General features: G+C 44.5%; 1 protein-coding gene across 2 annotated transcripts in view; it reads left to right on the top strand.

Moving 5' to 3' along the window:
- NUDC (nuclear distribution C, dynein complex regulator) overlaps positions 1-24,634 on the top strand; it is a 54,721-nt gene that overhangs the window by 14,914 nt on the left and 15,173 nt on the right. For both annotated transcript variants that reach the window (XM_073666172.1, XM_073666171.1), the window contains 3 exons: positions 6,656-6,850; positions 23,330-23,413; positions 23,505-23,623. In XM_073666172.1, the coding sequence (XP_073522273.1) occupies positions 6,656-6,850; positions 23,330-23,413; positions 23,505-23,623 (398 nt within the window). The remainder of the gene's footprint in view (positions 1-6,655; positions 6,851-23,329; positions 23,414-23,504; positions 23,624-24,634) is intronic.

The raw sequence follows: 24,634 nt of genomic DNA on the forward strand, positions 1-24,634 counted from the left end.
GCAGCAGTAGTATTGATCACAGCATTTAGAAGGCTAGGAGAAGGGAGGAGGCACCCTCTCCCACCCAGCAGTATTCATCGCAGCATTTAGAAGGTTAGGAGAGGGAGGGGGCTCTCTCTCCCACCCAATGGGCACCCAGTGACGTAATCATGGTCTATCGATGTTAGTCATGGCAACCAGAGGTCAAATAATGACCTCAGAGTCTGCAAGCTACAATGGCCTGTTAGACATGGTCCATGAGGCGTTCTGTCAGTGTAACACTGACAGATATAATGCAATGCATTACAGCAGTAATCTGAGAATTAAAAGTTGAAGTCCCATTGTTGGACTAGGTAAACAATTGTTATTTTTAATTGGTGACTTGTTTCTATTATACCTTTTTTCTTATTGTTCTTCATCTGGTTTTGGCTCCCACTCTTGAGAAAAAATACTGACCCAATACTGATAGTGGGGCCGTGCTAGCTGATCTCCCTAATTATCTAATTTTTCAGTGAAAAACTGAGAGAAGTGGGAAGAAAGGCTAGTTGTCACATTACCGTAAGTATGAAAATCTCATATGAGTGGAATGGCCACCAGAAACCAGCAAGCAGTGCAGAATCCTGACAGTATATTACACAATTGGCATTGGCATGCTACAGAGCTTCACTTTATAATTCAAGGGCTTGTCCAGGTTTGAGATGAAAGTCTGCAGTCACTGTATGTGACTGCAGGCTTCTGAATTCTCACAGTGCATGCACTGCACTCATTTAGGATTCTCCCTTGCCAGTGGGAAGAGTGGACGGTCATGTCAGCACAAGTATGAGATTTGTATACTTCTGGCCACATTCCGACTAAACGTGTCCGGCCTCGCTCAATTCATTTTCATTGAGTGAAGCCACACAAGTCTAGTTGGCACGTGACCACTTGTATGCAAATCACCAGCAGCAGAGCATCCTGACAGCATGCAGTGCGCACTGTGAGAATTCAGAAGTCTGCAGTCATATAGAATGACTGCAAACTCCTGACACACTTGGACAACCCCTTTAATGCTCTTATCAATTGAAAATGAGAATGGCATTATCACAAAAAAAACATTTACATCTAGGTACCTTTTGATAGATGACGTCTCTGATTGGAGTAGTTCTTTCCTTTCTTCTTCATCTTGTCCAAACTCCATGATGAAGTTTCACAGGCACAGCTAGTCTCTGTAGACTTCAAGTGCTTTCACATTGCATTCACGGGTCCCGTCGGGGCATACGTCCGAACCCCCTGCAAAACTGGGTTTGGACGCTGATGGGGCCATAGACTGTAGTGATGCAGACAGAGTGAACATGCGCTTTGACGTGCACCATTTTCGGGAGTGTACGCCTACAGTGTGGAATTATATACTTACCAAAAAAGTGTGAAACAACTGAAAATGTCTTATATTCTAGGTTCTTCAAAGTAGCCACCTTTTGCTTTGATGATTGCTTTGCACACTCTTGGCATTCTCTTGATGAGCTTCGAGAGGTAGTCACTGGAAATGGTTTTCACTTCACAGGTGTGCCCTGTCAGGTTTAATAAGTGGGATTTCTTGCCTTATAAATGGGGTTGGGACCATCAGTTGTGTTGTGCAGAAGTCAGGTGGATACACAGCTGATAGTCCTACTGAATAGACTGTTAGAATTTGTATTATGGCAAGAAAAAAGCAGCTGTGGAGTCGGAGTCCATTTTGGTGGACTTTAAGCCAAGATGAATCTGTGCCACAGTAAATTTATCACTTAAACATGAGCCATGTATGAGGGAGTCGTGGAGTCGGAGTTGGAGTCGGTGTCATGGAAATTGAGGAGTCGGAGGTTTGGCTTACCGACTCCACAGCCCTGTTTAAAATGCACTCACCACCCCCCAAATTCAGGAGGAAAATGAGGGTGCATTTTATAGTCCGACCGTAGCTTGCAGGAATGGTGGGGGGCCGCGGCACTGGAGCAGGGTCCCTGCTGCAGGATGGCAGCCTCAGAAGTGGGACGATGCTGCAGGCCCTGGGCTGGAAGGAGGGATGTCAGTGGTGAGGCAGTGTGGAGTGCGTTGATTTGCCAGCGCATACTCCGCCACAGGCGGCCATCTTCCCGAAGGCCACCGCCAGGAAATCAATGGACTCCACTCCTGTTGTCGCCAGCTTCCTGCAGCAGCGACCCTGCCTCCTGTACCCTCCTCCCCGGTAAGCTACCGCAAATTCGGACTATAAAATGGACCCCCATTTTATTAAAAATCTTTTTTTTCCCTATTTTCCTCCCCAAAATTTTGGGTGGATCTTATGGTCCGGTGTGTCTTTTATAGTCCGTAAAATACAGTATATCCTCTCTACAGCCACTCGCTCCCAGTCATCTTGGTGGGGAGCTATTAGCAGGGAGCTAGTTTACAGTTACTGTTCACTACACAGGCTGTGATCAGTCCCTGGCATTTTGACAGCCATCTCTGTAGCATATTTGTTCACTGAGTGTTCACTGAATGGTGACGGGGTGACTTCATCCGCTCCATGATGTGCCACAATAACTGGACGCAAGCAGCTGTAGGGTAAAAATCTTCATTTTCTCCCTGTAGCCGCTGGGTCAGCAAGATGACTAAATCGGTTTTACAAGGTTATCTGTGCTTGTTTGTAATCACTCTGTGACTACAGACTGCCAAAAAATTACAGCTTGCAGAGCGCACGCTGTTGTGATTCGCCTATGTGAGCAGGTGGACACATGCCCACATGTCTGAACTGCATGCTTGTGGTCACATGCTGACTAGACTAATGTGGCTTCTCTCAATTTTTGGCACGTGACCACATATATGGAAATTGCATACATTGCTTAACGTAACTGCTTGCCACGGGAATACTGGGGAATCGCAGCAGCATCTTCTCTGCACACTGTCAATATTCTGCAGTCACATAATGACTGGGTTCCCTTTAACCCCTTAAGCCCCGAGGGTGGTTTGCACGTTAATGACCAGGCCAATTTTTACAATTCTGACCACTGTCACTTTATGAGGTAATTACTCTGGAACACTTCAATGGATCCCCCTGATTCTGAGACTGTTTTTTCGTGACATATTGTACTTCATGATTGTGGTAAAATTTCTTCGATATCACTTGCGTTTATTTGTGAAAAAAATGGAAATTTGGCGAAAATTTTGAAAATTTTGCAATTTTCAAAATTTGAATTTTTATGCCCTTAAATCAGAGAGATATGTCACACAAAAGAGTTAATAAATAACATTTCCCACATGTCTACTTTACATCAGCACAATTTTGGAACCAAAATTTTTTTTTGTTAGGGAGCTATAAGGGTTAAAAGTTGACCAGCGATTTTCTCATTTTTCCAACAAAATTTACAAAACAATTTTTTTTACAGACCACATCACATTTTGAAGTCACTTTGAGAGGTCTTTATGACAGAAAATACCCAAAAGTGACACCATTCTAAAAACTGCACCCCTCAAGGTGCTCAAAACCACATTCAAGAACTTTATTAACCCTTCAGGTGCTTCACAGGAATTTTTTGAATGTGGAAGAAAAAAATGAACATTTAACTTTTTTCACAAAAATGTTACTTTAGACACAATTTTTTTTATTTTCACAGGGGAAACAAGAAAAAATGGACCCCAAAATTTGTTGTGCAATTTCCCCTGGGCACGCAGATACCCAATATGTGGGGAAAAAACACTGTTTGGGCGCACGGCAGGGCTCAGAAGGGAAGGAGCGCCATTTGACTTTTTGATTGTAAAATTTGCTTGAATAATTAGCTGACGTCATGTTGTGTTTGGAGAGCCCCTGTGTGCCCAAACATTGGAGCTCCCCCACAAGTGACCCCATTTTGGAAACTAGACCCCCCAAGGCACCTATCTAGATGCATAGTGAGCACTTGGAACCCCCAGATGCTTCACAAATTGATTCATAAAAATGAAAAAGTGAAAAAAAAAACAACACTTTTTCATTTTTATGAATCAATTTGTGAAGCACCTGGGGGTTCCAAGTGCTCACTGTGCATCTAGATAGGTGCCTTGGGGGGTCTAGTTTCCAAAATGGGGTCACTTGTGGGGGAGCTCCAATGTTTGGGCACACAGGGACTCTCCAAATGCAACATGGTATCCGCTAACAAATTGTCGGCTCAAATTGTTAGCGGACACCATGTTGCGTTTGGAGAGCCCCTGATGTGCCTAAACAGTGGAGCTCCCCCACAATTGACCCCATTTTGGAAACTAGACCCCCCAAGGCACCTATCTAGATGCATAGTGAGCACTTGGAACTACCAGGTGCTCCACAAATTGATTCATAAAAATGAAAAAGTGAAAAAAAAAAACACTTTTTCATTTTTATGAATCAATTTGTGAAGCACCTGGGGGTTCAAAGTGCTCACTATGCATCTAGATTGGTGCCTTGGGGGGTCTAGTTTCCAAAATGGGGTCACTTGTGGGGGAGCTCCAATGTTTGGGCACGCAGGGGCTCTCCAAACGCAAAATGGCGTCCGCTAACAATTTGAGCCGATTTTCCATTCAATTTGTTAGCGGACACCATGTCGCATTTGGAGAGCCCGTGATGTGCCTAAACAGTGGAGCTCCCCCACAAGTGACCCCATTTTAGAAACTATACCCCTCAAGGATTTTATTAAGGTGCATAGTGAACATTTTGAACCCAGAGGTACGACACAGAATTTGTTTACATTAGGTCATCATATTGAATAAGTTGTCATTAGTCTTGAGCGCAAGTGCTCGCTACTTGAGTTTGCATCGGGTACTCGGGTATGCACCATGTACAGCGTGTGCTCGAGTGACATGCTCTAGTCCCTGCTCCGCATGTTTCACGGTTATTAGACACCCAAAAAAAAACATGCGGGGATCGCTCGTGCATGGCAGGCAATCCCCGTAAAGTTTTTTTGGCCGCGAAGCATATGGGGCAGAGACTCGAGCATGTCACTCAAATACCCACGATACTCAATGCATACCAGAGCACCCGATGCAAACTCAAGTAGCGAGCACTTGCGCTCAACACTAGTCGCCATATCGTCATCTTTTTTTCTTACTTTTGAAAAAAATCCCAACCCCAGCCCCAACCGTAGCACAACCCCAAACCCAGCCCTAACCCTAGCCCAATCCTAACCCAAGAGTTTATTTTTGACGCCGTTCCTCGTGCGGTATAAGTGATTAGACTACTTTATTTTTCGGGTCGGTGTGATTACAGCAATACCAGAATCATGGGGTTTTTATGACTGACAGCTGTCACACACTAAAAGACGCATTTTTTGTAAATCTAGTTTTTGTATCTCCATATTTTGAGAGCTATAATTTTTCCAGATTTTGGCAGAGAGTCATGTGACGGCTTGTTTTTTGCGGGATGAGTTGACGTTTTTATTTGTGCCATTTTCGGGCACTTGACATTTTTTGATTGCTTTCTATTCCGATTTTTGGGAGGCAGAATAAACAAAAACCGACAATTCAGGAATTGTTTTTTTTTTTTTTTTATTCTGTTCCGCGTGTGGTAAAATTGATAAGGCAGCTTTATTCTTCAGGTCAGTAAGTTTACAGCGGTACCACATTTATATCGTATTTCTATGTTTTGCACTTTTACATAATAAAAGCAATTTTATAGAAAAAATTATTTTTTAGCATAGCTTTATTCTGAGAGCTATAACTTTTTTATTTTTCGGCTGATGGAGCTGTATGTTGGCTTGTTTTTTGCGGGACGAGATGACGTTTTCAGCGGTACCATTTTTATTTATATTTGTCTCTTTGATCGCGTGTTATTCCATTTTTTGTTTGGCGGTATGGTGATAAAGCATTGTTTTTTGCTTCGTTTTTTTTTTTTTTTTTTTTTTTTTTTTACCGTGTTCACTGAAGGGGTTAACTAGTGGGACAGTTTTATAGGTCAGGTTGTTCCGGATGTGGCGATACCAAATATGTGTACTTTTATTTTTTTTAATTTTTTTTTAATAATAATAATTTTATTGATGGGTACATTATATTTTTATTTTTGGTGGATTATTTTTTTTAAAATTTTGCAATTTTTTTTTTTTTTTTTTTTCCAGTTTCTGAAAGTTTATATACTTTATTACTTTGTCCCACTGTGGGACTTTCACTTTTTTTTATTCTGATCGCCTGCATGGCACAGGAATGGAGCACCATCCCTGTGCCATGCAGTCTGTCAGCGCTGGAAAGGGAGAAGATTGTTTGGAGATGCACTGCGCATGTCCAAACAATCTTCCTGCTGTCTGGTGACCCGGATGTTGTCATGACGACATCGGGTCGTCATGGCAACACCCGGGAAGCCTTTGCAGACAGCGCTGGAAGCCGGAAGAGGAGGTGAGTATCTGCGATCACCTCCCCTTGCCCCCGCAATGCTGCGATCGACTTCGATCGCAGCATCGCGTGGGTTAATGTGTTGGGAGCGGTACAGGACCGCTCCCTGCACATTGTCACAGCTGACACCCGATACTATCAGCTGACACCCGGTGGCGATCGCGCCCGCACAGCCTGTGTGCGCGCGCGATCGCCATGACGTACTAATACGGGTCTGGCTCTTAAGTCCCAGGGCACAGACGCGTATTAGTACGTCAGATGTTGTTAAGGGGTTAAGTAGTACATAACCTGGAATTCTAATATCACTTTAAATGACTCACAAAGAAGTGCCTTAATTTATTTGGGTTTCTTGTTTTTACAGTTGGTTATCCCATTCCCTATTTCATTCCGTCTGAAAAGTAAGGATGTGGTCGTGGATATTCGGCGGAGGAAGTTTAGTATTGGGCTTAAAGGGCAAAATCCTGTGCTTGATGGTGAGCTTTACAATGACGTCAAAGTAGAAGAGTGTTCATGGTTAATAGAAGATGGGAAGGTGGTGACTGTACATCTAGAAAAGGTGAGCATGCTGTTACCTGTAGTGAATTCATGAAGTGCACTCATCTGCATTCTTTACTTGTATGCCTTTCTATCATAGGTATGACCCTGCATCCAATCCTAGTTCCTTGCTTCCCATGTCTTTTCTTTTTTTTTTTCTCAATTCTGCACTTTAGAGATTTAAGACATGGATCTAAATAGCCCATACATGGTCCCTTAGATACATTCCAACTATATTTGCATTAGCTATGCGATTCCTTTTGAGACCGCTTATCAACAATTGTCATTTAGATGGGAAATGCATCAAGAGCAGATTTGCTTAAAAGCAATTTTTCCTTACTTATTACTGGACTGTTTTCCCTCTGTTTAAGGACCTCTGTCTATATGCCCTATTATGGATTATGAATATTCTAGAGGGGAGATCCCCTGCAGAGGAACCCTATGGGAACCAGAGGGAAGAGTGTGGATATAAGTGGTGATTTCAGCTCTGATTGCTACTATTTAACCAAATAGATGATTCTGTTAGTCTCAAACCCTAGTGCTACATTTTTAAAATGCTGTGCTATTATTTCTTTTTAACCCCTTAACGACCGTAACACATTTTCACGGCAGCAGTCAAGGGTACTTATGCCTCAATGATGCTCTTTCACATCGCTGAGGAATAAGGCTGTAGCACCCCCGAGCGTTGGAAAATCTCCGGGGTTTCAGCTACTGGGGGTAGCTAAGACCCTGGAGAACATGATCAGGGCCGGTTTTTCCTCTCTGATCACATAATCGCTGCTATTCAATGAATAGCGGCGGCAATCAAGTAAAAAAAAAAAAAAAAATAGTGCCGCTGTTACAATGATTTCTCTCTCTTCTCACATGATATACATGCCAGAAGAGAGAGAAATGATGCTCACCTGGTACCTCCGCCATCCCTGGGCCCCCCTCCTCCACCCCCTGGCGCTCGCTTCATCTTCCTGTAAAAAAAATGGCGGGCGCATGCGAAGTAAGCCCGCCAAGATCTGCCGGCCTGTACCCGGCAACATCAGATTTTTTTTTTTTTCCTATTGGTGCCTGCTGATCGCAGTGATCAGAAGCCAATAATTAATCAAATCCCCCATTGTTACCCTATTAGTCAAATAAAAAATTATAAAATAAAAAAAATAATTGTTTTCATTCGTCCGGTAGAGGACGCTGCAACCAGATGCTACTCTTGACTACCTCCCTGAGTGAGTCAGACCCAACAGCTGAGACCCCGGAACCAGGTGAATCCAGCAGGTGATCCTGTGACCCAGATGTTCTGACCACCTCCTAGAGTTTGAGACCCACAAGCTGAGACCTCACAGTCGGGAAAATCTCAGAAGACTGTGCAATCACAATGTTATTCTGACCACCTCTTAGAGTGAGTCAGACCCTCGCCTGCGACCCTGCCACTATTTGACCACTTCTTACATCAGGTAAGGTGGCACATTGCAGAAGTGATCCATACAGCACTCTGACCTCTTACCTGAGTGAGTCAGACCTGCTAAGTCCAGATAGCCCTGCTTCAGTATTTCTTACTGGAAGAGGATAGCTCCCTTTTGGCTGGCTTATCATACTCATAGAGTGGGGAAAATAAGTATTTGATACACTGACGATTTTGCAAGTTTTCCCACCTACAAAGAACGGAAAGGTCTGTAATTTTATCGTAGGTGCACTTCACCTGTGAGAGACAGAATCTAAAAAAGAAAATAGAGAATATCACATTGTATGATTTTTACAGAATTAATTTGCATTTTATTGCTTGAAATAAGTATTTGATACAATAGAGAAACAGAACTTAATATTTGTTACAGAGACCTTGGTTTGCAATTAGAGGTCAGACATTTCCTGTAGTTCTTGACCAAGTTTGACCCACTCCTCCATACTGATCTTCTCCAGATCTTTCAGGTTTTGGGGCCGTTGCTGGGCAACATTCAGTTTCAGCTCCCTCCAAAGATTTTCTATTGGGTTCAGGTCTGGAGACACTGGTTAGACCACTCCAGGACCTTTGAAATGCTTCTTACGGAGCCACTCCTTAGTTGCCCTGGCTGTGTTTCGTGTCAGTGCTCTTACTGAAGGAAGAAGGTTGTTGGCCAAAATCACGCAATACATGACCCCATCCATCCTCCCTTCAATACGGTGCAGTTGTCCTCTCCTCTTGACAGAAAGCACCCCTAGAGTATGATGTTTCCGCCACCATACTTCACGGTTGGGACGGTGTTCTTGGGGTTGTACTCATTCTTCTTCTAACTCAAAACACTGTGAGTGAAGTTTATGCCAAAAGGTTGTATTTTGGTCTCATCTGACCACATGACCTTCTTCCATGCCTCCTCTGGATCATCTAGATCAGGGGTCTCAAACTCAGCTGGGCATATGGGCTGCACACAGAAAAACATTTAATTTGGGGGGCCGCATTATTTGCATGACAAAGTGACATTTTTAGTGATATCATTTTATTTTCTATACACCTTTTGAACTGTTCATCTTGCAGACGTGGTCTCCCCTCCAGGTCCCCCATCTTGCAGACGTGGTCTCCCCTCCAGGTCCCCCATCTTGCAGACGTGGTCTCCCCTCCAGGTCCCCCATCTTGCAGACGTGGTCCCCCATCTTGCAGACGTGGTCCCCCATCTTGCAGACGTGGTCCCCCATCATGGTCCCCATATTGCAGACGTGGTCTCCCATCATGGTCCCCATATTGCAGACATGGTCTCCCATCATGGTCCCCATATTGCAGACATGGTCCCCATATTGCAGACATGGTCTCCCCTCCAGGTCCCCCATATTGCAGACATGGTCCCCATATTGCAGACATGGTCTCCCCTCCAGGTCCCCCATATTGCAGACATGGTCTCCCCTCCAGGTCCCCCATATTGCAGACATGGTCCCCCATAATGCAGACATGGTCCCCCATCCTGGTCCTTATCTTGCAGACATGGTCCCCCATCCAGGCCCCCCCAATACTGCGCACAGGGTCGTCGCCCCCCCCCCCCCCCCAATACTGGGGTCTCTGCGTGGCAATACACTGCATTACAGCGCTGATGTTGGCGGCTGCTGGAGAGAGCCGTGGTCGTTATGGGGTCTATGTGCCTGCGGGCCGCAAGAAGCAGCCGGAGGGGCCGCATGCGGCACGTGGGCCGCGTGTTTGAGACCCCTGATCTAGATGGTCATTGGCGAACTTCAAATGGGCCTGGGCATGTGCTGGCGTGAGCAGGGGGGACCTTGCGTGCCCTGCAGGATTTTAATCCTCGACTGCGTAATGTTACTAACGGTAATGTTTGAGACTGTGGTCCCAACTCTCTTCAGGTCATTGTCCAGGTCCTCCCATGTAGTAATGAGCTGATTCCTGACCTTTCTCAGAATCATCCTTTCGCCACGAGGCGAGATCTTGCATGGGGCCCCAGACCAAGGAAGACTGACAATCCTCTTGTGTTTCTTCCATTTTCTAATAATTGTGCCAACAGTTGTTGCTTTCTCAACAAGCTGCTTGCCTACTGTCTTGTAGCCCATTCCAGCCTCGTGCAGGTTTACAATTTTGTCCCTGGTGCCCTTAGATAGCTCTTTGGTTTTGGCCATGGTGGAGTGTGTGTACAGGTGTCTTTTATACAGGTAACAAGTTCAAACAGGTGCAATTAATACAGGTAGTGAGTGCAGAGTAGGAGTTTTTCTTTAAGAAGCCCTAACAGGTCTGTGAGAGCAAGAATTCTGGCTGGTTGGTAGGTGATCAAATACTTATTTCATGCAATAAAATGCAATTTAATTATTTCAAAATCATACCCACATGGGAGACCATATACCAATAAAAATGCTCGCCACCCGGGCGTAGAACGGGTTCAATAGCTAGTATATTATATAGAGTCATAACAAACAGTGATCTATTTCTCTAATAACCCCCCCCCCCATGACAGCACACAGGAGGATGTAACCCCAACCCTAATAGGGACAGGAAATACAAAGAGGTTTAAATAGCCCCTCCCACATCCTCCAGTGTTATTTCCCGTCCCTATCAGGGATAAAGAGGTCATCCCCGGAGTGCTGGGCTGGCGACAGGCACTGGGGGAAAGCTACTAGCCGGGCTGCGGAGGATCTAGCGGTCTTTACCTCTCCTCCTCAGGGCGCTGCTCCCTTCTCCTCCGGATTCGGGACCCCCTCCTGCAGTCCGTGCTCTCGGGTAAGGTCTGCAGGATCTTCTGACCGGAGGCCTCTCTGAGCTCTCCGGTCCATCTCCTCCTCCTCTCCCCCTCTGGATGCGCAGGTGATGCCGGCTCCCGGATGTGGAGCGCACGCCACGGTGCCGGAAGTGACGCCGGGCGGTGGATGATGACGTCACTTCCGGCAGTTTGCGTTCAACTGTGAACCGCATCAAAAAGCTATGGGGGAAGAAGAGCGGAATGCCGCCGGTGATCAGAAATATTCATCTGGACACCGGGGGAGGAGTCCTCTAAACAGAGGGAGGCGCTGGTCCGGTCGCCCATAAAAGGAGTCCTGGACAGGAAGACATCTACAAGTAGGACAAAACCATGTCTGTTGAAGCTTATCGCTCTGCATCTGTAGAGCCCAGCGCCGGTCCGGTCCCAGTAAGTGTGGCACTGGTAGTCCATCTCCCAGATGCAGGAAATAGTGATTATAGCTCCCCTCCCCTTCTCCCCTCTCTTGTAGGGGGGCAAGGAACCTGAATCTGGAGAAAAAGTTAAACCGTCACGCAGATGTCCCATCTGTACAAAAAAACTATCGTCTTCCCATAGAAAGCCCCTATGCAAGGACTGTACGGAGAAGATTATCAGGCAGGAGCAACCTTCCTTAATGGAGGAGATAAAGGGGATTGTACATCAGGAGATCAAATCCTCCTTAGCCTCGGTCACTCTCCCTACGTCCTCGCCTAGTCAGGGTTCTACATCTTCTCCCTCAGCAGCCAAAAAGAGGAAAATTTAGCCCGCCAGAGGGAGGGGAGGAAGACTCTCAAGAGGAGATGTATATCTCGGAAGATATTCCAGAGGAAGGTGAGCTACGTCCAACCACTGATAACTCCCAACGAGAGAGATATTACTTTCCATCAGATAGCTTGGAGGAACTCCTTATGGTAGGAAGGAGAACTATGGAGGTCGAGGAAGAAAAAGTGCCCCAAACAGTACAGGATCAGATGTTTGGGGGACTACGTTCCAGGAAAAAATTGGTGTTCCCGATACACCAGAGTATTAGGGACTTAATCTTAGAGGAGTGGGAATCTCCAGAAAAGAGATTAAATACCCCTACAGAGTTAAGGGATGGATTTCCTGTAGACAATGAGACGGCAGAATAGTCTGAAGTCCCAAGAGTGGATATCCAAATTGCACGAGTAGCAAAGAAAACCACATTGCCCTTTGAAGATTCCGCTCAATTAAAAGACCCCTTGGAACGCAAAATGGAGGGACTACTCAGAAAATCCTGGGAGACCTCGGCAACACTTAAGCACCAACGCAGTCTCTACGGGCATAGCTCGATCAATGGCTCGTTGGCTAGATCAACTGGAGGAACACCTAGTTTCAGGCACCCCCAGAGAAGACATCTTGGCATCCCTACCGCTTCTACAGAAAGCTACGGGGTTTTTAGCAGACGCCTCTGCAGAATCTGAGAGAGTGCCGGCAAGAACATCTGGGCTATCAAACTCTGTAAGAAGGGCCTTATGGTTGAAATCCTGGAACGGCGACGTGGCATCAAAAATGAAGTTGTTCCATCCCCCTTTAAGGGTAAATACATGTTCGGGCCAGCCCTAGATGATCTTCTAGAGAAGGCCTCAGACAAGAAGGCCCTCCCGGAACCTAGGAATGTGAGGAAGAGGCCTTTTCATCCCTCCCAAGAGCAGACCCCTCAATATAGGGGTAAAGGCAAAACAGGACAATGGAGCTACCCAAAAGGTAGAGGAGGCAAAAATCTTTCTCTCCCAAAACCAACGTCAGAACAGACCATGACGTCAGGACAGTCAGGGGCCGCATCGTGAATTTTCTCCCTCATTGGAAAGAAATCTGCTCAGACCCATGGGTCCTGAGGGTTGTCGAGTTCGGAGTAAAAATAAATTTCTCCTCCTATCCTCCAGAGAAGATAAGGTTAACACCGCTCTCCTCTCAGAGTAGTCGGGCCACCCTGATAGCCGGTCTTACAGACCTATTGTCCTCAGGGGTGATATCCCTGGTTTCTACTAGAGAGATAGGCGCAGGACATTATTCCAGACTCTTCCTAATAAAAAACAAATGGCTCACACAGAGTTATAATCAATTTAAGGCTACTGAATCAGTATATCCACTACCAACGATTCAAGATGGAATCCATCAGGTCGACGGTCCCCCTGATAGGACAGGACCATGTCATGGCCACAATCGACCTCCAGGATTCATATTACCACATCCCCATACATCCACTTCACAGGAAGTTCCTAAGATTTACAGTGGCTCAGGGGGATCAAATAGTCCACTATCGATTCAATGTTCTCCCATTTGGAATTTCATCAGCCCCGTGAATATTTACAAAAGTCATGGCTTATATCAGGGGTCAGAACATTTCAACAGTACCATAGCTCGATGACCCGATATTAATCGGGCCCTCAATACCAGTACTCCGAGAACATCTGCAGTTGACCACTCAGATCCTATCGTCTCTGGGCTGGTTAGTGAACCAGAAAAAATCAGAGATGGTTCCCTCCATGACAAAAACATTTCTAGGAGTACTATTGGATTCCCACAGCCAGATGTCATTCCTGCCCAAACAAAAACAGGTCATGATAAAAGCAAAAATTAATGTCCTAAGGAGCACAAGATCAGTATCATTAAGAGACGCCATGTCGGTCCTCAGGTCTATGACATCCTGTAGTCAGATGGTGGCCTGGGCTCGGGCGCATACCCGAACATTACCGACCCACATCCTTACGAATTTGGACGGATCCCCACGGTCTCTGAACAGGAGAATCCGTATACCACCACGAGTAAGGACTTCTCTATTCTGGTGGCTGAACGGAAAAAATCTGAACAGAGCTATTCCAGGGTATATGGACCAAAGAGGTGAGCCAACACTCATCAAATTTCAGAGAACTAAAGGTCGTAGAGGAAGTCCTCAGAGCAGCAGAGCCTCTGGTCCAGAAATCTCACATTCAGACAATATCACCACGGTAGCCCACCTTCGTCATCAAGGGGGCACAAGATACGAAAGCTTAAAAGCAATCTCAGCAAGAATATTCTCCTGGGCCGAAGAACATCTTCTATCCTTGTCGGCTCTTCATGTCAAAGGTTCAGTCAATATCCAGGCCGACTTCTTAAGCAGAACAAAGATTCATCCATGAGAGTGGAGCCTAAACCCAGACGTCTTCCAGATGTTAGTCTAGAGATGGGGCTATCCAGAGGTAGATCTCTTCGCCGGACACCAGAATGCAAAAGTACCTCAATATTTCTCCCTGGATCCAAACGGCCCTCGCCTGGGTGTGGACGCATTCGCTTACAAATGGGAGTTCAAACTAGCGTATGCCTTTCCCCCACTACCTATCCTTTCAAAAACCTTAAAGAAGATAAGGACCGAAGGGACCAGAGTAATTCTAGTGGCCCCTCGCTGGCCAAAAAGAAGTTGGTTCGGAACGTTAACCAGTCGAGTGTGGAGAGCCCTCTAATCCTTCCTCCCATCAAGGATCTCCTTCTCCAGGGACCGATTCACCATCCAGATCCCTAACTGCCTGGCTTCTGAATTCCTGATATTAAAAACAAGAGGCTTCTCAGAGAAAGTCATCAAAACTCTCCAGAAGAGCAGGAAACCTGTAACGAACACCATTTACCATAAGATCTGGAAAACCTTAAGGTGGTGTGCACCCACTCGCCCAGACCCTCATAGGGCTGATGTGGCTCAGATTCTAGACTTTTTACAAGAAGGTCTCAGACCTAGTACTCTTAAGGTCCAGTTAGCGGCGTTAATTCAAACTTCGATCAAAGACTAGCGGAACATCAGTGGGTGAGAAGATTTGTCAGCAGCCACCTGCATCCACCCTAGAGTAACAGACCTGGTTCTCCCCTGAGACCTTAACTTTGTTCTGAAAGGGTTAACCCTTCCACCCTTTGAGCCCTTATCAACCATAAGACTAGACAGGCTGACCTGGAAAACTGCTTTCCTGGTGGCAATAACTACAGCCAGAAGAGTGTGTGAACTACAAGCCCTTTCGGTCAACAAATCCTACCTGAGAATCCTGGAAGATTGTCTAATTTTCCAACTTGACCCTTCAACTTCAATTTCTACCTAAGGTGGTCTCAAATTTCCACAGATCTCAGGAGATAATCCTTCCATCTTTTTGTGACAACCCAAAAGACAAAAAAGAGATGGAATTCCACACTCTGGACGTTCGGAGAATAGTACTACACTATCTTCATGAAACAGAAGAAGGAAGGAAAGACAAGAACCTATTTGTCCATACACAAGGTCCAAACAGAGGAAAGAAAGCAGCAAAATCCACAATAGCCAACTGGATTAAGAGGGTGATTACAGAGGCTTACCAGATCCAGGATCTACCTCCTCCAGAAAAGCTCAAGGCCCATTCTACAAGGGCGATATCAGTCTCCTGGGCTGAAAAAGCCTGCGCATCCTTCGAACAGATTTGCAGAGCTGCCACATGGTCCTCAATTCATACTTTCTCCAAACACTACAGACTAGACCTAATGTCTGTTGGAGATTTAGCCTTCGGAAGGAAGTTCCTTCAAGCTATTGTCCCTCCCTAGTATATCTTTGATATACCTCCTGTGTGCTGTCATGGGGGGGGGGTTATTAGAGAAAATAGAATTAGACTTACCGGTAATTCGGTTTCTAATTACCCACCATGACAGCACGGTTAATTCCCTCCATGCAATTTCCGCAGCGAAAACGCTTAAACGCTTGGTAATACGTGCCCCATGGTCCCCAATGATAATCCGCATGTGCTGTGCACATGCTGCGGAAATTTCCACTGCGGATTATCATTGCGGAAAAATACGCAGCATGTCCATTTATTTTGCGGACACGCAGTGTAATCGCCACCATTGACTTGCATTGGACCGCTTGACATCCGCATCACTGGATCTGCACAAGCGGATATCACACGGTTCAATGTGCGGATGGTACCCAGGTCTGGAGGAGAGGAGACTCTCCTCCAGACCTGGGTACCATAGAAACTGTAAAAAAAAAAAAAAAAAAAAAAAAGAATTTAAAATAAAAAATAAAGATTATACTTGCCTTCTGATGTCCTCCCGGTGTTTTCTCCCCTCCATCTGGTCTGTTGTATGGGTCGCGGTGGTGTGAAGGACCTGCCATGCCGTCATGTGACCTGGCACATGACTCGATGACGTCACCGCAGGTCCTTCACACCACCGCGAGCTGCCCAATACACCGGACGCAGCAGAGAAAACACTGGGAGGACATCGGAAGGTAAGTATAATCTTTATTTTTTTTTCAATTTTTTAACCATTCTTATTCATTTTTTATTTTTTTTTTTATTTTTTTTAACTAACTTGGTCACACTTCTATAAATCCATGCCGGCTGCATGGATTTATATAGTGTGAACAAGTTGTCAAGCACTTTTCCAAGTGATGCTAAAATCGCTTGGAAAAGCGCTTGATAACCCGTATGCAGAAATGCATGCAAAGATGCTTGACAAACGCATCTACCTGGCGGGAAAAATGCATGTAAAATCCGCATGCGTTTTTGCTGCCAGGGAGATGCAGAAAAAATATGCAGCATTTCTGCATCGTGGGCACATAGCCTCAGAGTTCCAATTTTCATTTGGAAATCAAGGTCCCAGAGTCTGGAGGAAGAGTGGAGAGTCACACAATCCAAGCTGCTTGAGGTCTAGTGTGAAGTTTCCACAATCAGTGATGGTTTGGGGAGCCATGTCATCTGCTGGTGTAGGTCCACTGTGTTTTATCAAGACCAAAGTCAGCGCAGCCGTCTACCAGGAAAGTTTAGAGCACTTCATGCTTCCCTCTGCCGACAAGCTTTTTGGAGATGGAAATTTCATTCTCCAGCAGGACTTGGCACCTGTCCACACTGCCGAACGTACCAATACCTGGCTTAAAATTGGCCAGCAAACTTGCCTGACCATAACCCCATAGAGAATCTATGGGGTATTGTCAAGAGGAAGAAGAGAGATACCAGACCCAACAATTTTTTACAACAGAGTAGTTTTATACGTTTGTTTTACTGTGTCCTTGTGTGTTTCATACATTTCAGTAGGCCAACATTTCAGATTTTAAAAACCTTTTTCAAGCTGGTGTTATAAAGTATTCTAATTTACTGAGATAATGACTTTTTTGTGTTTTCATTAGCTGTAAGCCATAATCATCAACAGTAACAGAAATAAACACATGAAATAGATCACTATGTAATGACTCTATATAATGAGTTTCACTTTTTGTATTGAAGAACTGAAATAAATTAACTTTTTGATGATATTCTAATTTAGTGAGATGCACCTGTACTTACCTTATGTACTCGAGTATAAACCGAGGCACCTAATTTTACCACAAAAAACTGGGAAAACTTATTTACTTGAGTATAAGCCAAGGGTGGGAAATTCAGCAGCTACTGGTAAATTTCCCCTTCCTGCTAAGTATTGCCCACTAATCCCCAATCCTGGTATGCATGGTACCCCCATCACTGCACACATTAAAAAAAATAATGACTTCTACTCACCTTCCCTCTACTCCAGCACTGCTCCTTTTCTGCCAGCAGCTCACCTCCGCATCTGAGCAGCGCATGACATCACTGCCATGTGGACTCAGACGCTGAGGTGAGCTGCGGGGATATTCACTTCTCTCCATGCCAGGACTATGGTAGTGGAGAGGAGTGAATATCCCTGTTCTTTAACAGCGTGCGCACAGTGTCAGCAGCACCGCATCTCCCGCTGTGGCTCAGCGATCCTCCGTGCCCGCTACATGGGCGTGGAGAAGAGTGAATATGCATTCTTTTTCGTAGCGGGCACAGAGGATCACTGAGCCGGCGCTGTTGACAACTGTGCTCACTCTATTAAAGAAATGAATATTCACTCCTCTCCACTCCCATGGGTGAATATTAACTTTCCTTTAGCAGCGGGCACACGTGGTAGCTGCAGCAGCGGCTACTGCGTGTGCCCCGCTCCTTCCCCGACGCAACCCTCCCATCCCCCCCACCATTATCCACCACCGGAATGTATAAGCAGAGGTGGGGGCTTTTTCAGCCCAAAAAATGGGTATAAAAGTCGGCTTATACTAGAGTATATATGGTATTGTCCCCACTGTTATAGACCTCAGTCAGTAGGAGTCCTTTGTCCTTGTTGTGGTGGGTTGGCACTTAACACGATTTTGATCAAAAAAGGGTAACCAAGTACCATATGTTGTACAATTGGTATTTCCTCACTTACTGCAAGGTATTTGCTCATTTTGTTTTTATCCTAGGTTTTGGAAGGAGAATGTCACATTAAAGATTATGGTTTCAATTTAAGACTGGCCTTTTTATGTTCAGTCATGATGAAGTGTTCTCTGAAGTAAGATGCATAAAATTCATTAACTGCTTGGTGAATTGGCCCCTTCATCTGTACTGCTAATACAGTTGTGCTCAAAAGTTTACATACCCCAGCAAAATTTTTCCTTTCTTGGCCTTGTTTCAGAGAATATGAATGATAACAAAAAAACTTTTTCTCCACTCATGGTTAACGGTTGGATGAAGCCATTTATTGTCAAACTACTGTGTTTTTTCTTTTTAACCCCTTTACTACCCAAGGTGGCTTGCACGTTAATGACCAGGCCAATTTTTACAATTCTGACCACTGTCTCACTTTATGAAGTAATTACTCTGGAACGCTTCAAGGGATCCCCCTGATTCTGAGAATGTTTTTTCGTGACATATTGTACTTCATGATAGTGGTAAAATTTCTTCGATATCACTTGCGTTTATTTGTGAAAAAAAACGGAAATTTGGCAAAAATTTTGAACATTTTGCAATTTTCAAAATTTTAATTTTTATGCCCTTAAATCAGAGAGATATGTCACACAAAATAGTTAATAAATAACATTTCCCACATGTTTACTTTACATCAGCGTAATTTTGGAACCAAATTTTTTTTTTTGTTATGGAGCTGTAAGGGTTAAAAGTTGACCAGCGATTTCTCATTTTTCCAACAAAATTTACAAAACCATTTTTCTAGGGACCACATCACATTTGAAGTCACTTTGAGAGGTCTTTATGACAGAAAATACCCAAAAGTGACACCATTCTAAAAACTGCACCCCTCAAGGTGCTCAAAACCACATTCAAGAACTTTATTAACCCTTCAGGTGCTTCACAGGAATTTTTGGAATGTGGAAGAAAAAAATTAACATTTTAACTTTTTTCACAAAAATGTTACTTTAGACCCAATTTTTTTTATTTTCGCAGGGGTAACAGGAAAAAATGGACCCCAAAATTTGTTGTGCAATTTCCCCTGGGCACGCAGATACCCCATATGTGGGGAAAAAACACTGTTTGGGCACACGGCAGGGCTCGGAAGGGAAGGAGCGGCATTTGAATTTTCGATTGTAAAATTTGCTTGAATAATTAGCGGACGCCATGTTGCGTTTGGAGAGCCCCTGATGTGCCTAAACAGTGGAAACCCCCCACAAGTGACCCCATTTTGGAAACTAGACCCCCTTGGGAACTTATCTAGATGGGTGGTGAGCATTTTGAACCCCCAGGTGCTTCACAAATTAATCCGTAAAAATGAAAAAGTGGAAAAAAAAACACTTTTTTATTTTTACGGATTAATTTGTGAAGCACCTGGGGGTTCCAAGTGCTCACTATGCATCTAGATAGGTGCCTTGGGGGGGTCTAGTTTCCAAAATGGGGTCACTTGTGGGGGAGCTCCAATGTTTAGGCACACAGGGGCTCTCCAAACGCAACATGGTGTCCGCTAACAATTTGAGCCGATTTTCCATTCAATTTGTTAGCGGACACCATGTCGCGTTTGGAGAGCCCCTGTGTGCCTAAATAGTGGAAACCCCCCACAAGTGACCCCATTTTGGAAACTAGACCCCTCAAGGATTTTATCAAGGGGTATAGTGAACATTTTGAACCCAGAGGTACGACACAGAATTTGATAACATTAGGTCATCCTATTGAATAAGTTGTCATTAGTCTTGAGCGCAAGTGCTCGCTACTTGAGTTTGCATCGGGTACTCAGGTATGCACCATGTACTGCGTGTGCTCGAATGACATGCTAGAGTCCCTGCCCCGCATGTTTCACGGTTATTAGACACCCAAAAAAAAACATGCGGGGATCGCTCGTGCATGGCAGGCAATCCCCACAAAGTTTTTTTGGCCGCGAAGCATATGGGGCGGAGACTCGAGCATGTCACTCAAATACCCACGATACTCAATGCATACCAGAGCACCCGATGCAAACTCAAGTAGCGAGCACTTTCGCTCAACACTAGTCGCCATATCGTCATATTTTTTTCTTACTTTGTAAGTTTGTTTTTTACGCCGTTCCTCGTGCGGTATAAGTGATTAGACGACTTTATTCTTCGGGTCGGTGTGATTACAGCAATGCCAGAATCATATGGGGTTTTTATGACTGACAGCTGTCACACACTAAAAGACGCATTTTTTGTAAAATCTAGTTTTTGCATCGTCATATTTTGAGAGCTATAATTTTTCCATATTTTGGCAGACAGTCATGTGATGGCTTGTTTTTTGCGGGATGAGTTGACGTTTTCATTGCTGCCATTTTCAGGCACGTGACATTTTTTGATCGCTTTCTATTCTGATTTTTGGGAGGCAGAATAAACAAAAACCACCAATTCAGGAATTGTGTTTTTTTTTGTTTTTTTTTTTATTCTGTTCTGCGTGTGGTAAAATTTATAAGGTAGCTTTTTTCTTCGGGTCAGTAAGTTTACAGCGCTACCACATTTATATAGTTTTTCTATGTTTTGGCGCTTTTACACAATAAAAGCTATTTTATAGAAAAAATTATTTTTTTGCATCGCTTTATTCTGAGAGCTATAACTTTTTGATTTTTCGGATGATGGAGCTGTATGGCGGCTTGTTTTTTGCGGGACATGATGACGTTTTCAGCGGTACCATTTTTATTTATATTCGTCTTTTTGATTGCGTGTTATTCCATTTTTTGTTTGGCGGTATGATAAAGAATTGTTTTTTGCTTCGTTTTTTTTTTTTTTTTTTTTTTTTACAGTGTTCACTGAAGGGGTTAACTAGTGTGACAGTTTTATAGGTCAGGTCGTTCCGGACGCGGTGATACCAAATATGTGTACTTTTATCGTTTGTTTGCTTTTTTTTTCATATTTTTGGTGGATTATTTTTTTTTTTGTAATTTTTACATTTTTTTTTTTTTTCACTTTCTGAGAGTTTTTACACTTTTTTACTTTGTCCCACTGTGGGACTTTCACTTTTTTTATTCTGATCGCCTGCATAGCATAGGGATGGAGCACTATCCCTGTGCCATGCAGGCAGTCAGCGCTGCACAGTGAGAAGATTGTTTGGTCGTGCACTGCGCATGACCAAACAATGTTCCTGCTGCCTGGTGACCCGGATGTTGTCATGACGACATCGGGTCGTCATGGCAACACCTGGGAAGCCCCGGCAGACAGCGCTGGAGGCCGGAAGAGGAGGTGAGTATTGCGATCACCTCCCCTTGCCACCGCAATGCTGCGATCGACTTCGATCGACTTCGCTCCCTGCACATAGTACCGGGTGTCGGCTGTGACAATCAGCTGACACCCGGCGGCGATCGCGCCCGCACAGCCTGTGTGTGCGCGCGCGATCGCGATGACGTACTAATACGGGTCAGGCTCCTAAAGCCCAGGGCACAGACGCGTATTAGGACGTCATGGGCTGTAAAGGGGTTAAATCTTAATGAAAACCAAAAACAACCAAATGACCCTGATCAAAAGTTCACATACCCCATTTCTTAATACCGTGTATTTCCCCCTCTAACATCAATGACAGCTTGAATTCTTTTGTGGTAGTTGTGGATGAGGTTCTTTAATTTCTCAGATGGTAAAGCTGCCCATTCTTCTTGGCAAAAAGCCTCCAGTTCCTGTAAATTCCTGGGCTGTCAAACATGAACTGCGCGCTTGAGATCTCCCCAGAGTGGCTCCATGATATTGAGGTCTGGAGACTGAGATGGCCACTCCCGAACCTTCACTTTGTTCTGCTGTTCATAGAATTATAAAATGGTAGAGTTGGAAGGGACCTCCTGGGTCATCTGGTCCAACCCCCTGCTCAAAGCAGGATTCACTAAATCATCTCAGACAGATATCTGTCCAGCCTCTGTTTGAAGACGTCCATTGAAGGGGGAACTCACCACCTCTTGTGGCAGCCTGTTCCACTCATTGATCACCCGAACTGTCAAAAAGTTTTTCCAATATCTAATCTGTGTCTCTTCCCATTTAGTTTCATCCCATTGCTTCTAGTCTTTCCTTGTGGAAATGAGAATAAAGATGATCCTTCTACAATGTGACAGCCCTTGAGATATTTGTAGACAGCTATTAAGTCTCCTCGCAGTCTTCTTTTTTGCAAGCTAAACATTCCCAAATCCTGTAACCGTTCCTCATAGGACATGGTTTGCAGACCAGTCACCATTCTGGTCGCTCTTCTCTGAACTTGCTCCAGTTTGTTGATGTCTTTTTTTAAAATGTGGTGCCCAAAACTGGATGCAGTATTCCAGATGAGGTCTGACCAAAGAGGAGTAAAGTCCGATAATGACTTCACGTGATTTAGACTGTATGCTTCTGTTAATACATCCCAGAATTGTATTTGCCTTTTTTGCTGCTGCATCACACTGTTGACTTAGGTATACTAATAGATCATAGACTGAACATAAGTCATTTTCACATGTACTGTTGCTTAGCTCTATTCCTCCCATTCTGAATATGTTTTTTTCATTTTTATTGCCCAGATGTAGTACTTTGCATTTTTCCCTGTTAAAAACCATTCTGTTGGTTGCTGCCCACTGCTCCAGTTTATTTAGGTCTTTTTGAATCCTCTCTCTCTCTTCTCTAGTATTACCTATCCCTCCTAGCTTTGTGTCATCAGCAAATTTAATCAGTTTACCCTCAATTCCTTCATCTAAATCATTGATAAAGATGTTGAGCAATACAGGTCCCAGGACAGAGCCCTGTGGTACCCCACTTGAGACATTCATCCAACTGGTCAATGACCGGTCGACTTGGCCTTGTGTTTTGGATCGTTGTCATGTTGGAACGTCCAAGTACGTCCCATGAGCAGCTTCCTTGCTGATGAGTGCAAATTTGCCTCCAGTATTTGCTGATAACGTGCTGCATTCATCTTTCCTTCAACTTTTACCAAGTTTCCTGTGCCTTTTGTAGCTCACACATCCCCAAAACATTAGCGATCCACCTCTGTGCTTTACTGTAGGAATGGTGTTCCTTTCATCATAGGTCTGTTCAACTTCTCCTGCTCTATACAATGCAGCCCATGGTTGGAAAAGCATTTTTTTCTTTGTTTTTGCTAACCTCTAATCTTTTGCAGATCAACACTATGGAGTGGTGGAGTCGTGTCATCAAGACAGAGCCAGAAATTAATACCAAGAAAATTAATCCTGAGAACTCTAAGGTGACAATGAAAAATAAAAGCCCAGGCATAATCTGAATCCTTTGTAATGTTTCAGATCTCCACTCACCAGATGTATCTATATTCTATCTAGCTCTCTGATTTAGATGGAGAAACACGCAGTATGGTAGAGAAAATGATGTATGATCAAAGGCAGAAATCAATGGGCCTTCCCACTTCAGATGAACAGAAGAAGCAAGACATCTTGAAAAAGTGAGTTACATTGGAGCTAAAAGCAAATGTTTTTTCATGATTTCCACTTTATGATCATTCAGAGATGGTTATTCTGTATTTGAAATTTCAGTTTTTTTATTAGAGGATTTTTAGTTTACAAAATGCATTTTAAATATCCTGAAAGATGTTCTGCCCATCCGCTATTAGGCCTCCTTCACATGTCTGTGTTTGCAGTACGTGTGGCATTAGTCTTTTGTCACAGATGTCACACTTACCCATTATAACCTGTGCTGCTGCACACCACACGTTGACATGGCTGTTTTTTACCAGCTGCATTGATGACAAGGTCCAGTACAAGTCTATGGGTCTGTGTAAATCACGTATAGCACATGGGTGGCATTCGGATGTGTTTAACATTGCAAAGTACAGGAGAAACTTTGGAATTGATTCTTCTCAAGCCATACTGGGAAAAAAAAGATGGCACACTGATTACACCTGTACCGGTCTTATATGGATGCGTGAAGGGAGGCCTTATTCTGAGCAGAGTGGTGGCTAGGATCAGCTCTTGCTCAGGAGAACATGATGGTGGCAGATGTTATAGATCATTGCTAAGGCTCCCCCCCCCCCCCCACTTTAACAAAAATATTCTCCAATGCAGATGAACCCATGTGCAGCATAGACATTCATACTTTTAACCGGTTCAGGACCGCCCACTGTACATAAACGTCGGCGCTGCCTGGGCTCTGTGCAGCGCCGACGTTTAAAAACGGTGGGTGGTCCTGCTAGCGCTGCGGTATCGGTTCAGAGCGATAGCTCTGACATGTGGCATCATGGGGACCTGATTGGATCAGGTCCCCATGATGTTAACCTGTTCCTATCTTCTAGATGCCGCTATCCATAGCGATCGCGGCATTTAGAAGATAGGGACAGCCGGTGGTCGGCGATCGGGACCCCCCACATACCTGTCAGCGGCGGGGATCCCGGTGCTGTGACCTCTGACATCATCGAGACCTGATTGGCTGGTGTGACGCTGACATCATCGAGACCTGA

This window comes from Phyllobates terribilis, unplaced genomic scaffold, assembly GCF_046119375.1.
Source record: "Phyllobates terribilis strain yellow unplaced genomic scaffold, ASM4611937v1 Scaffold_2__4_contigs__length_985480577, whole genome shotgun sequence".
NCBI lineage: Eukaryota > Metazoa > Chordata > Amphibia > Anura > Dendrobatidae > Phyllobates > Phyllobates terribilis.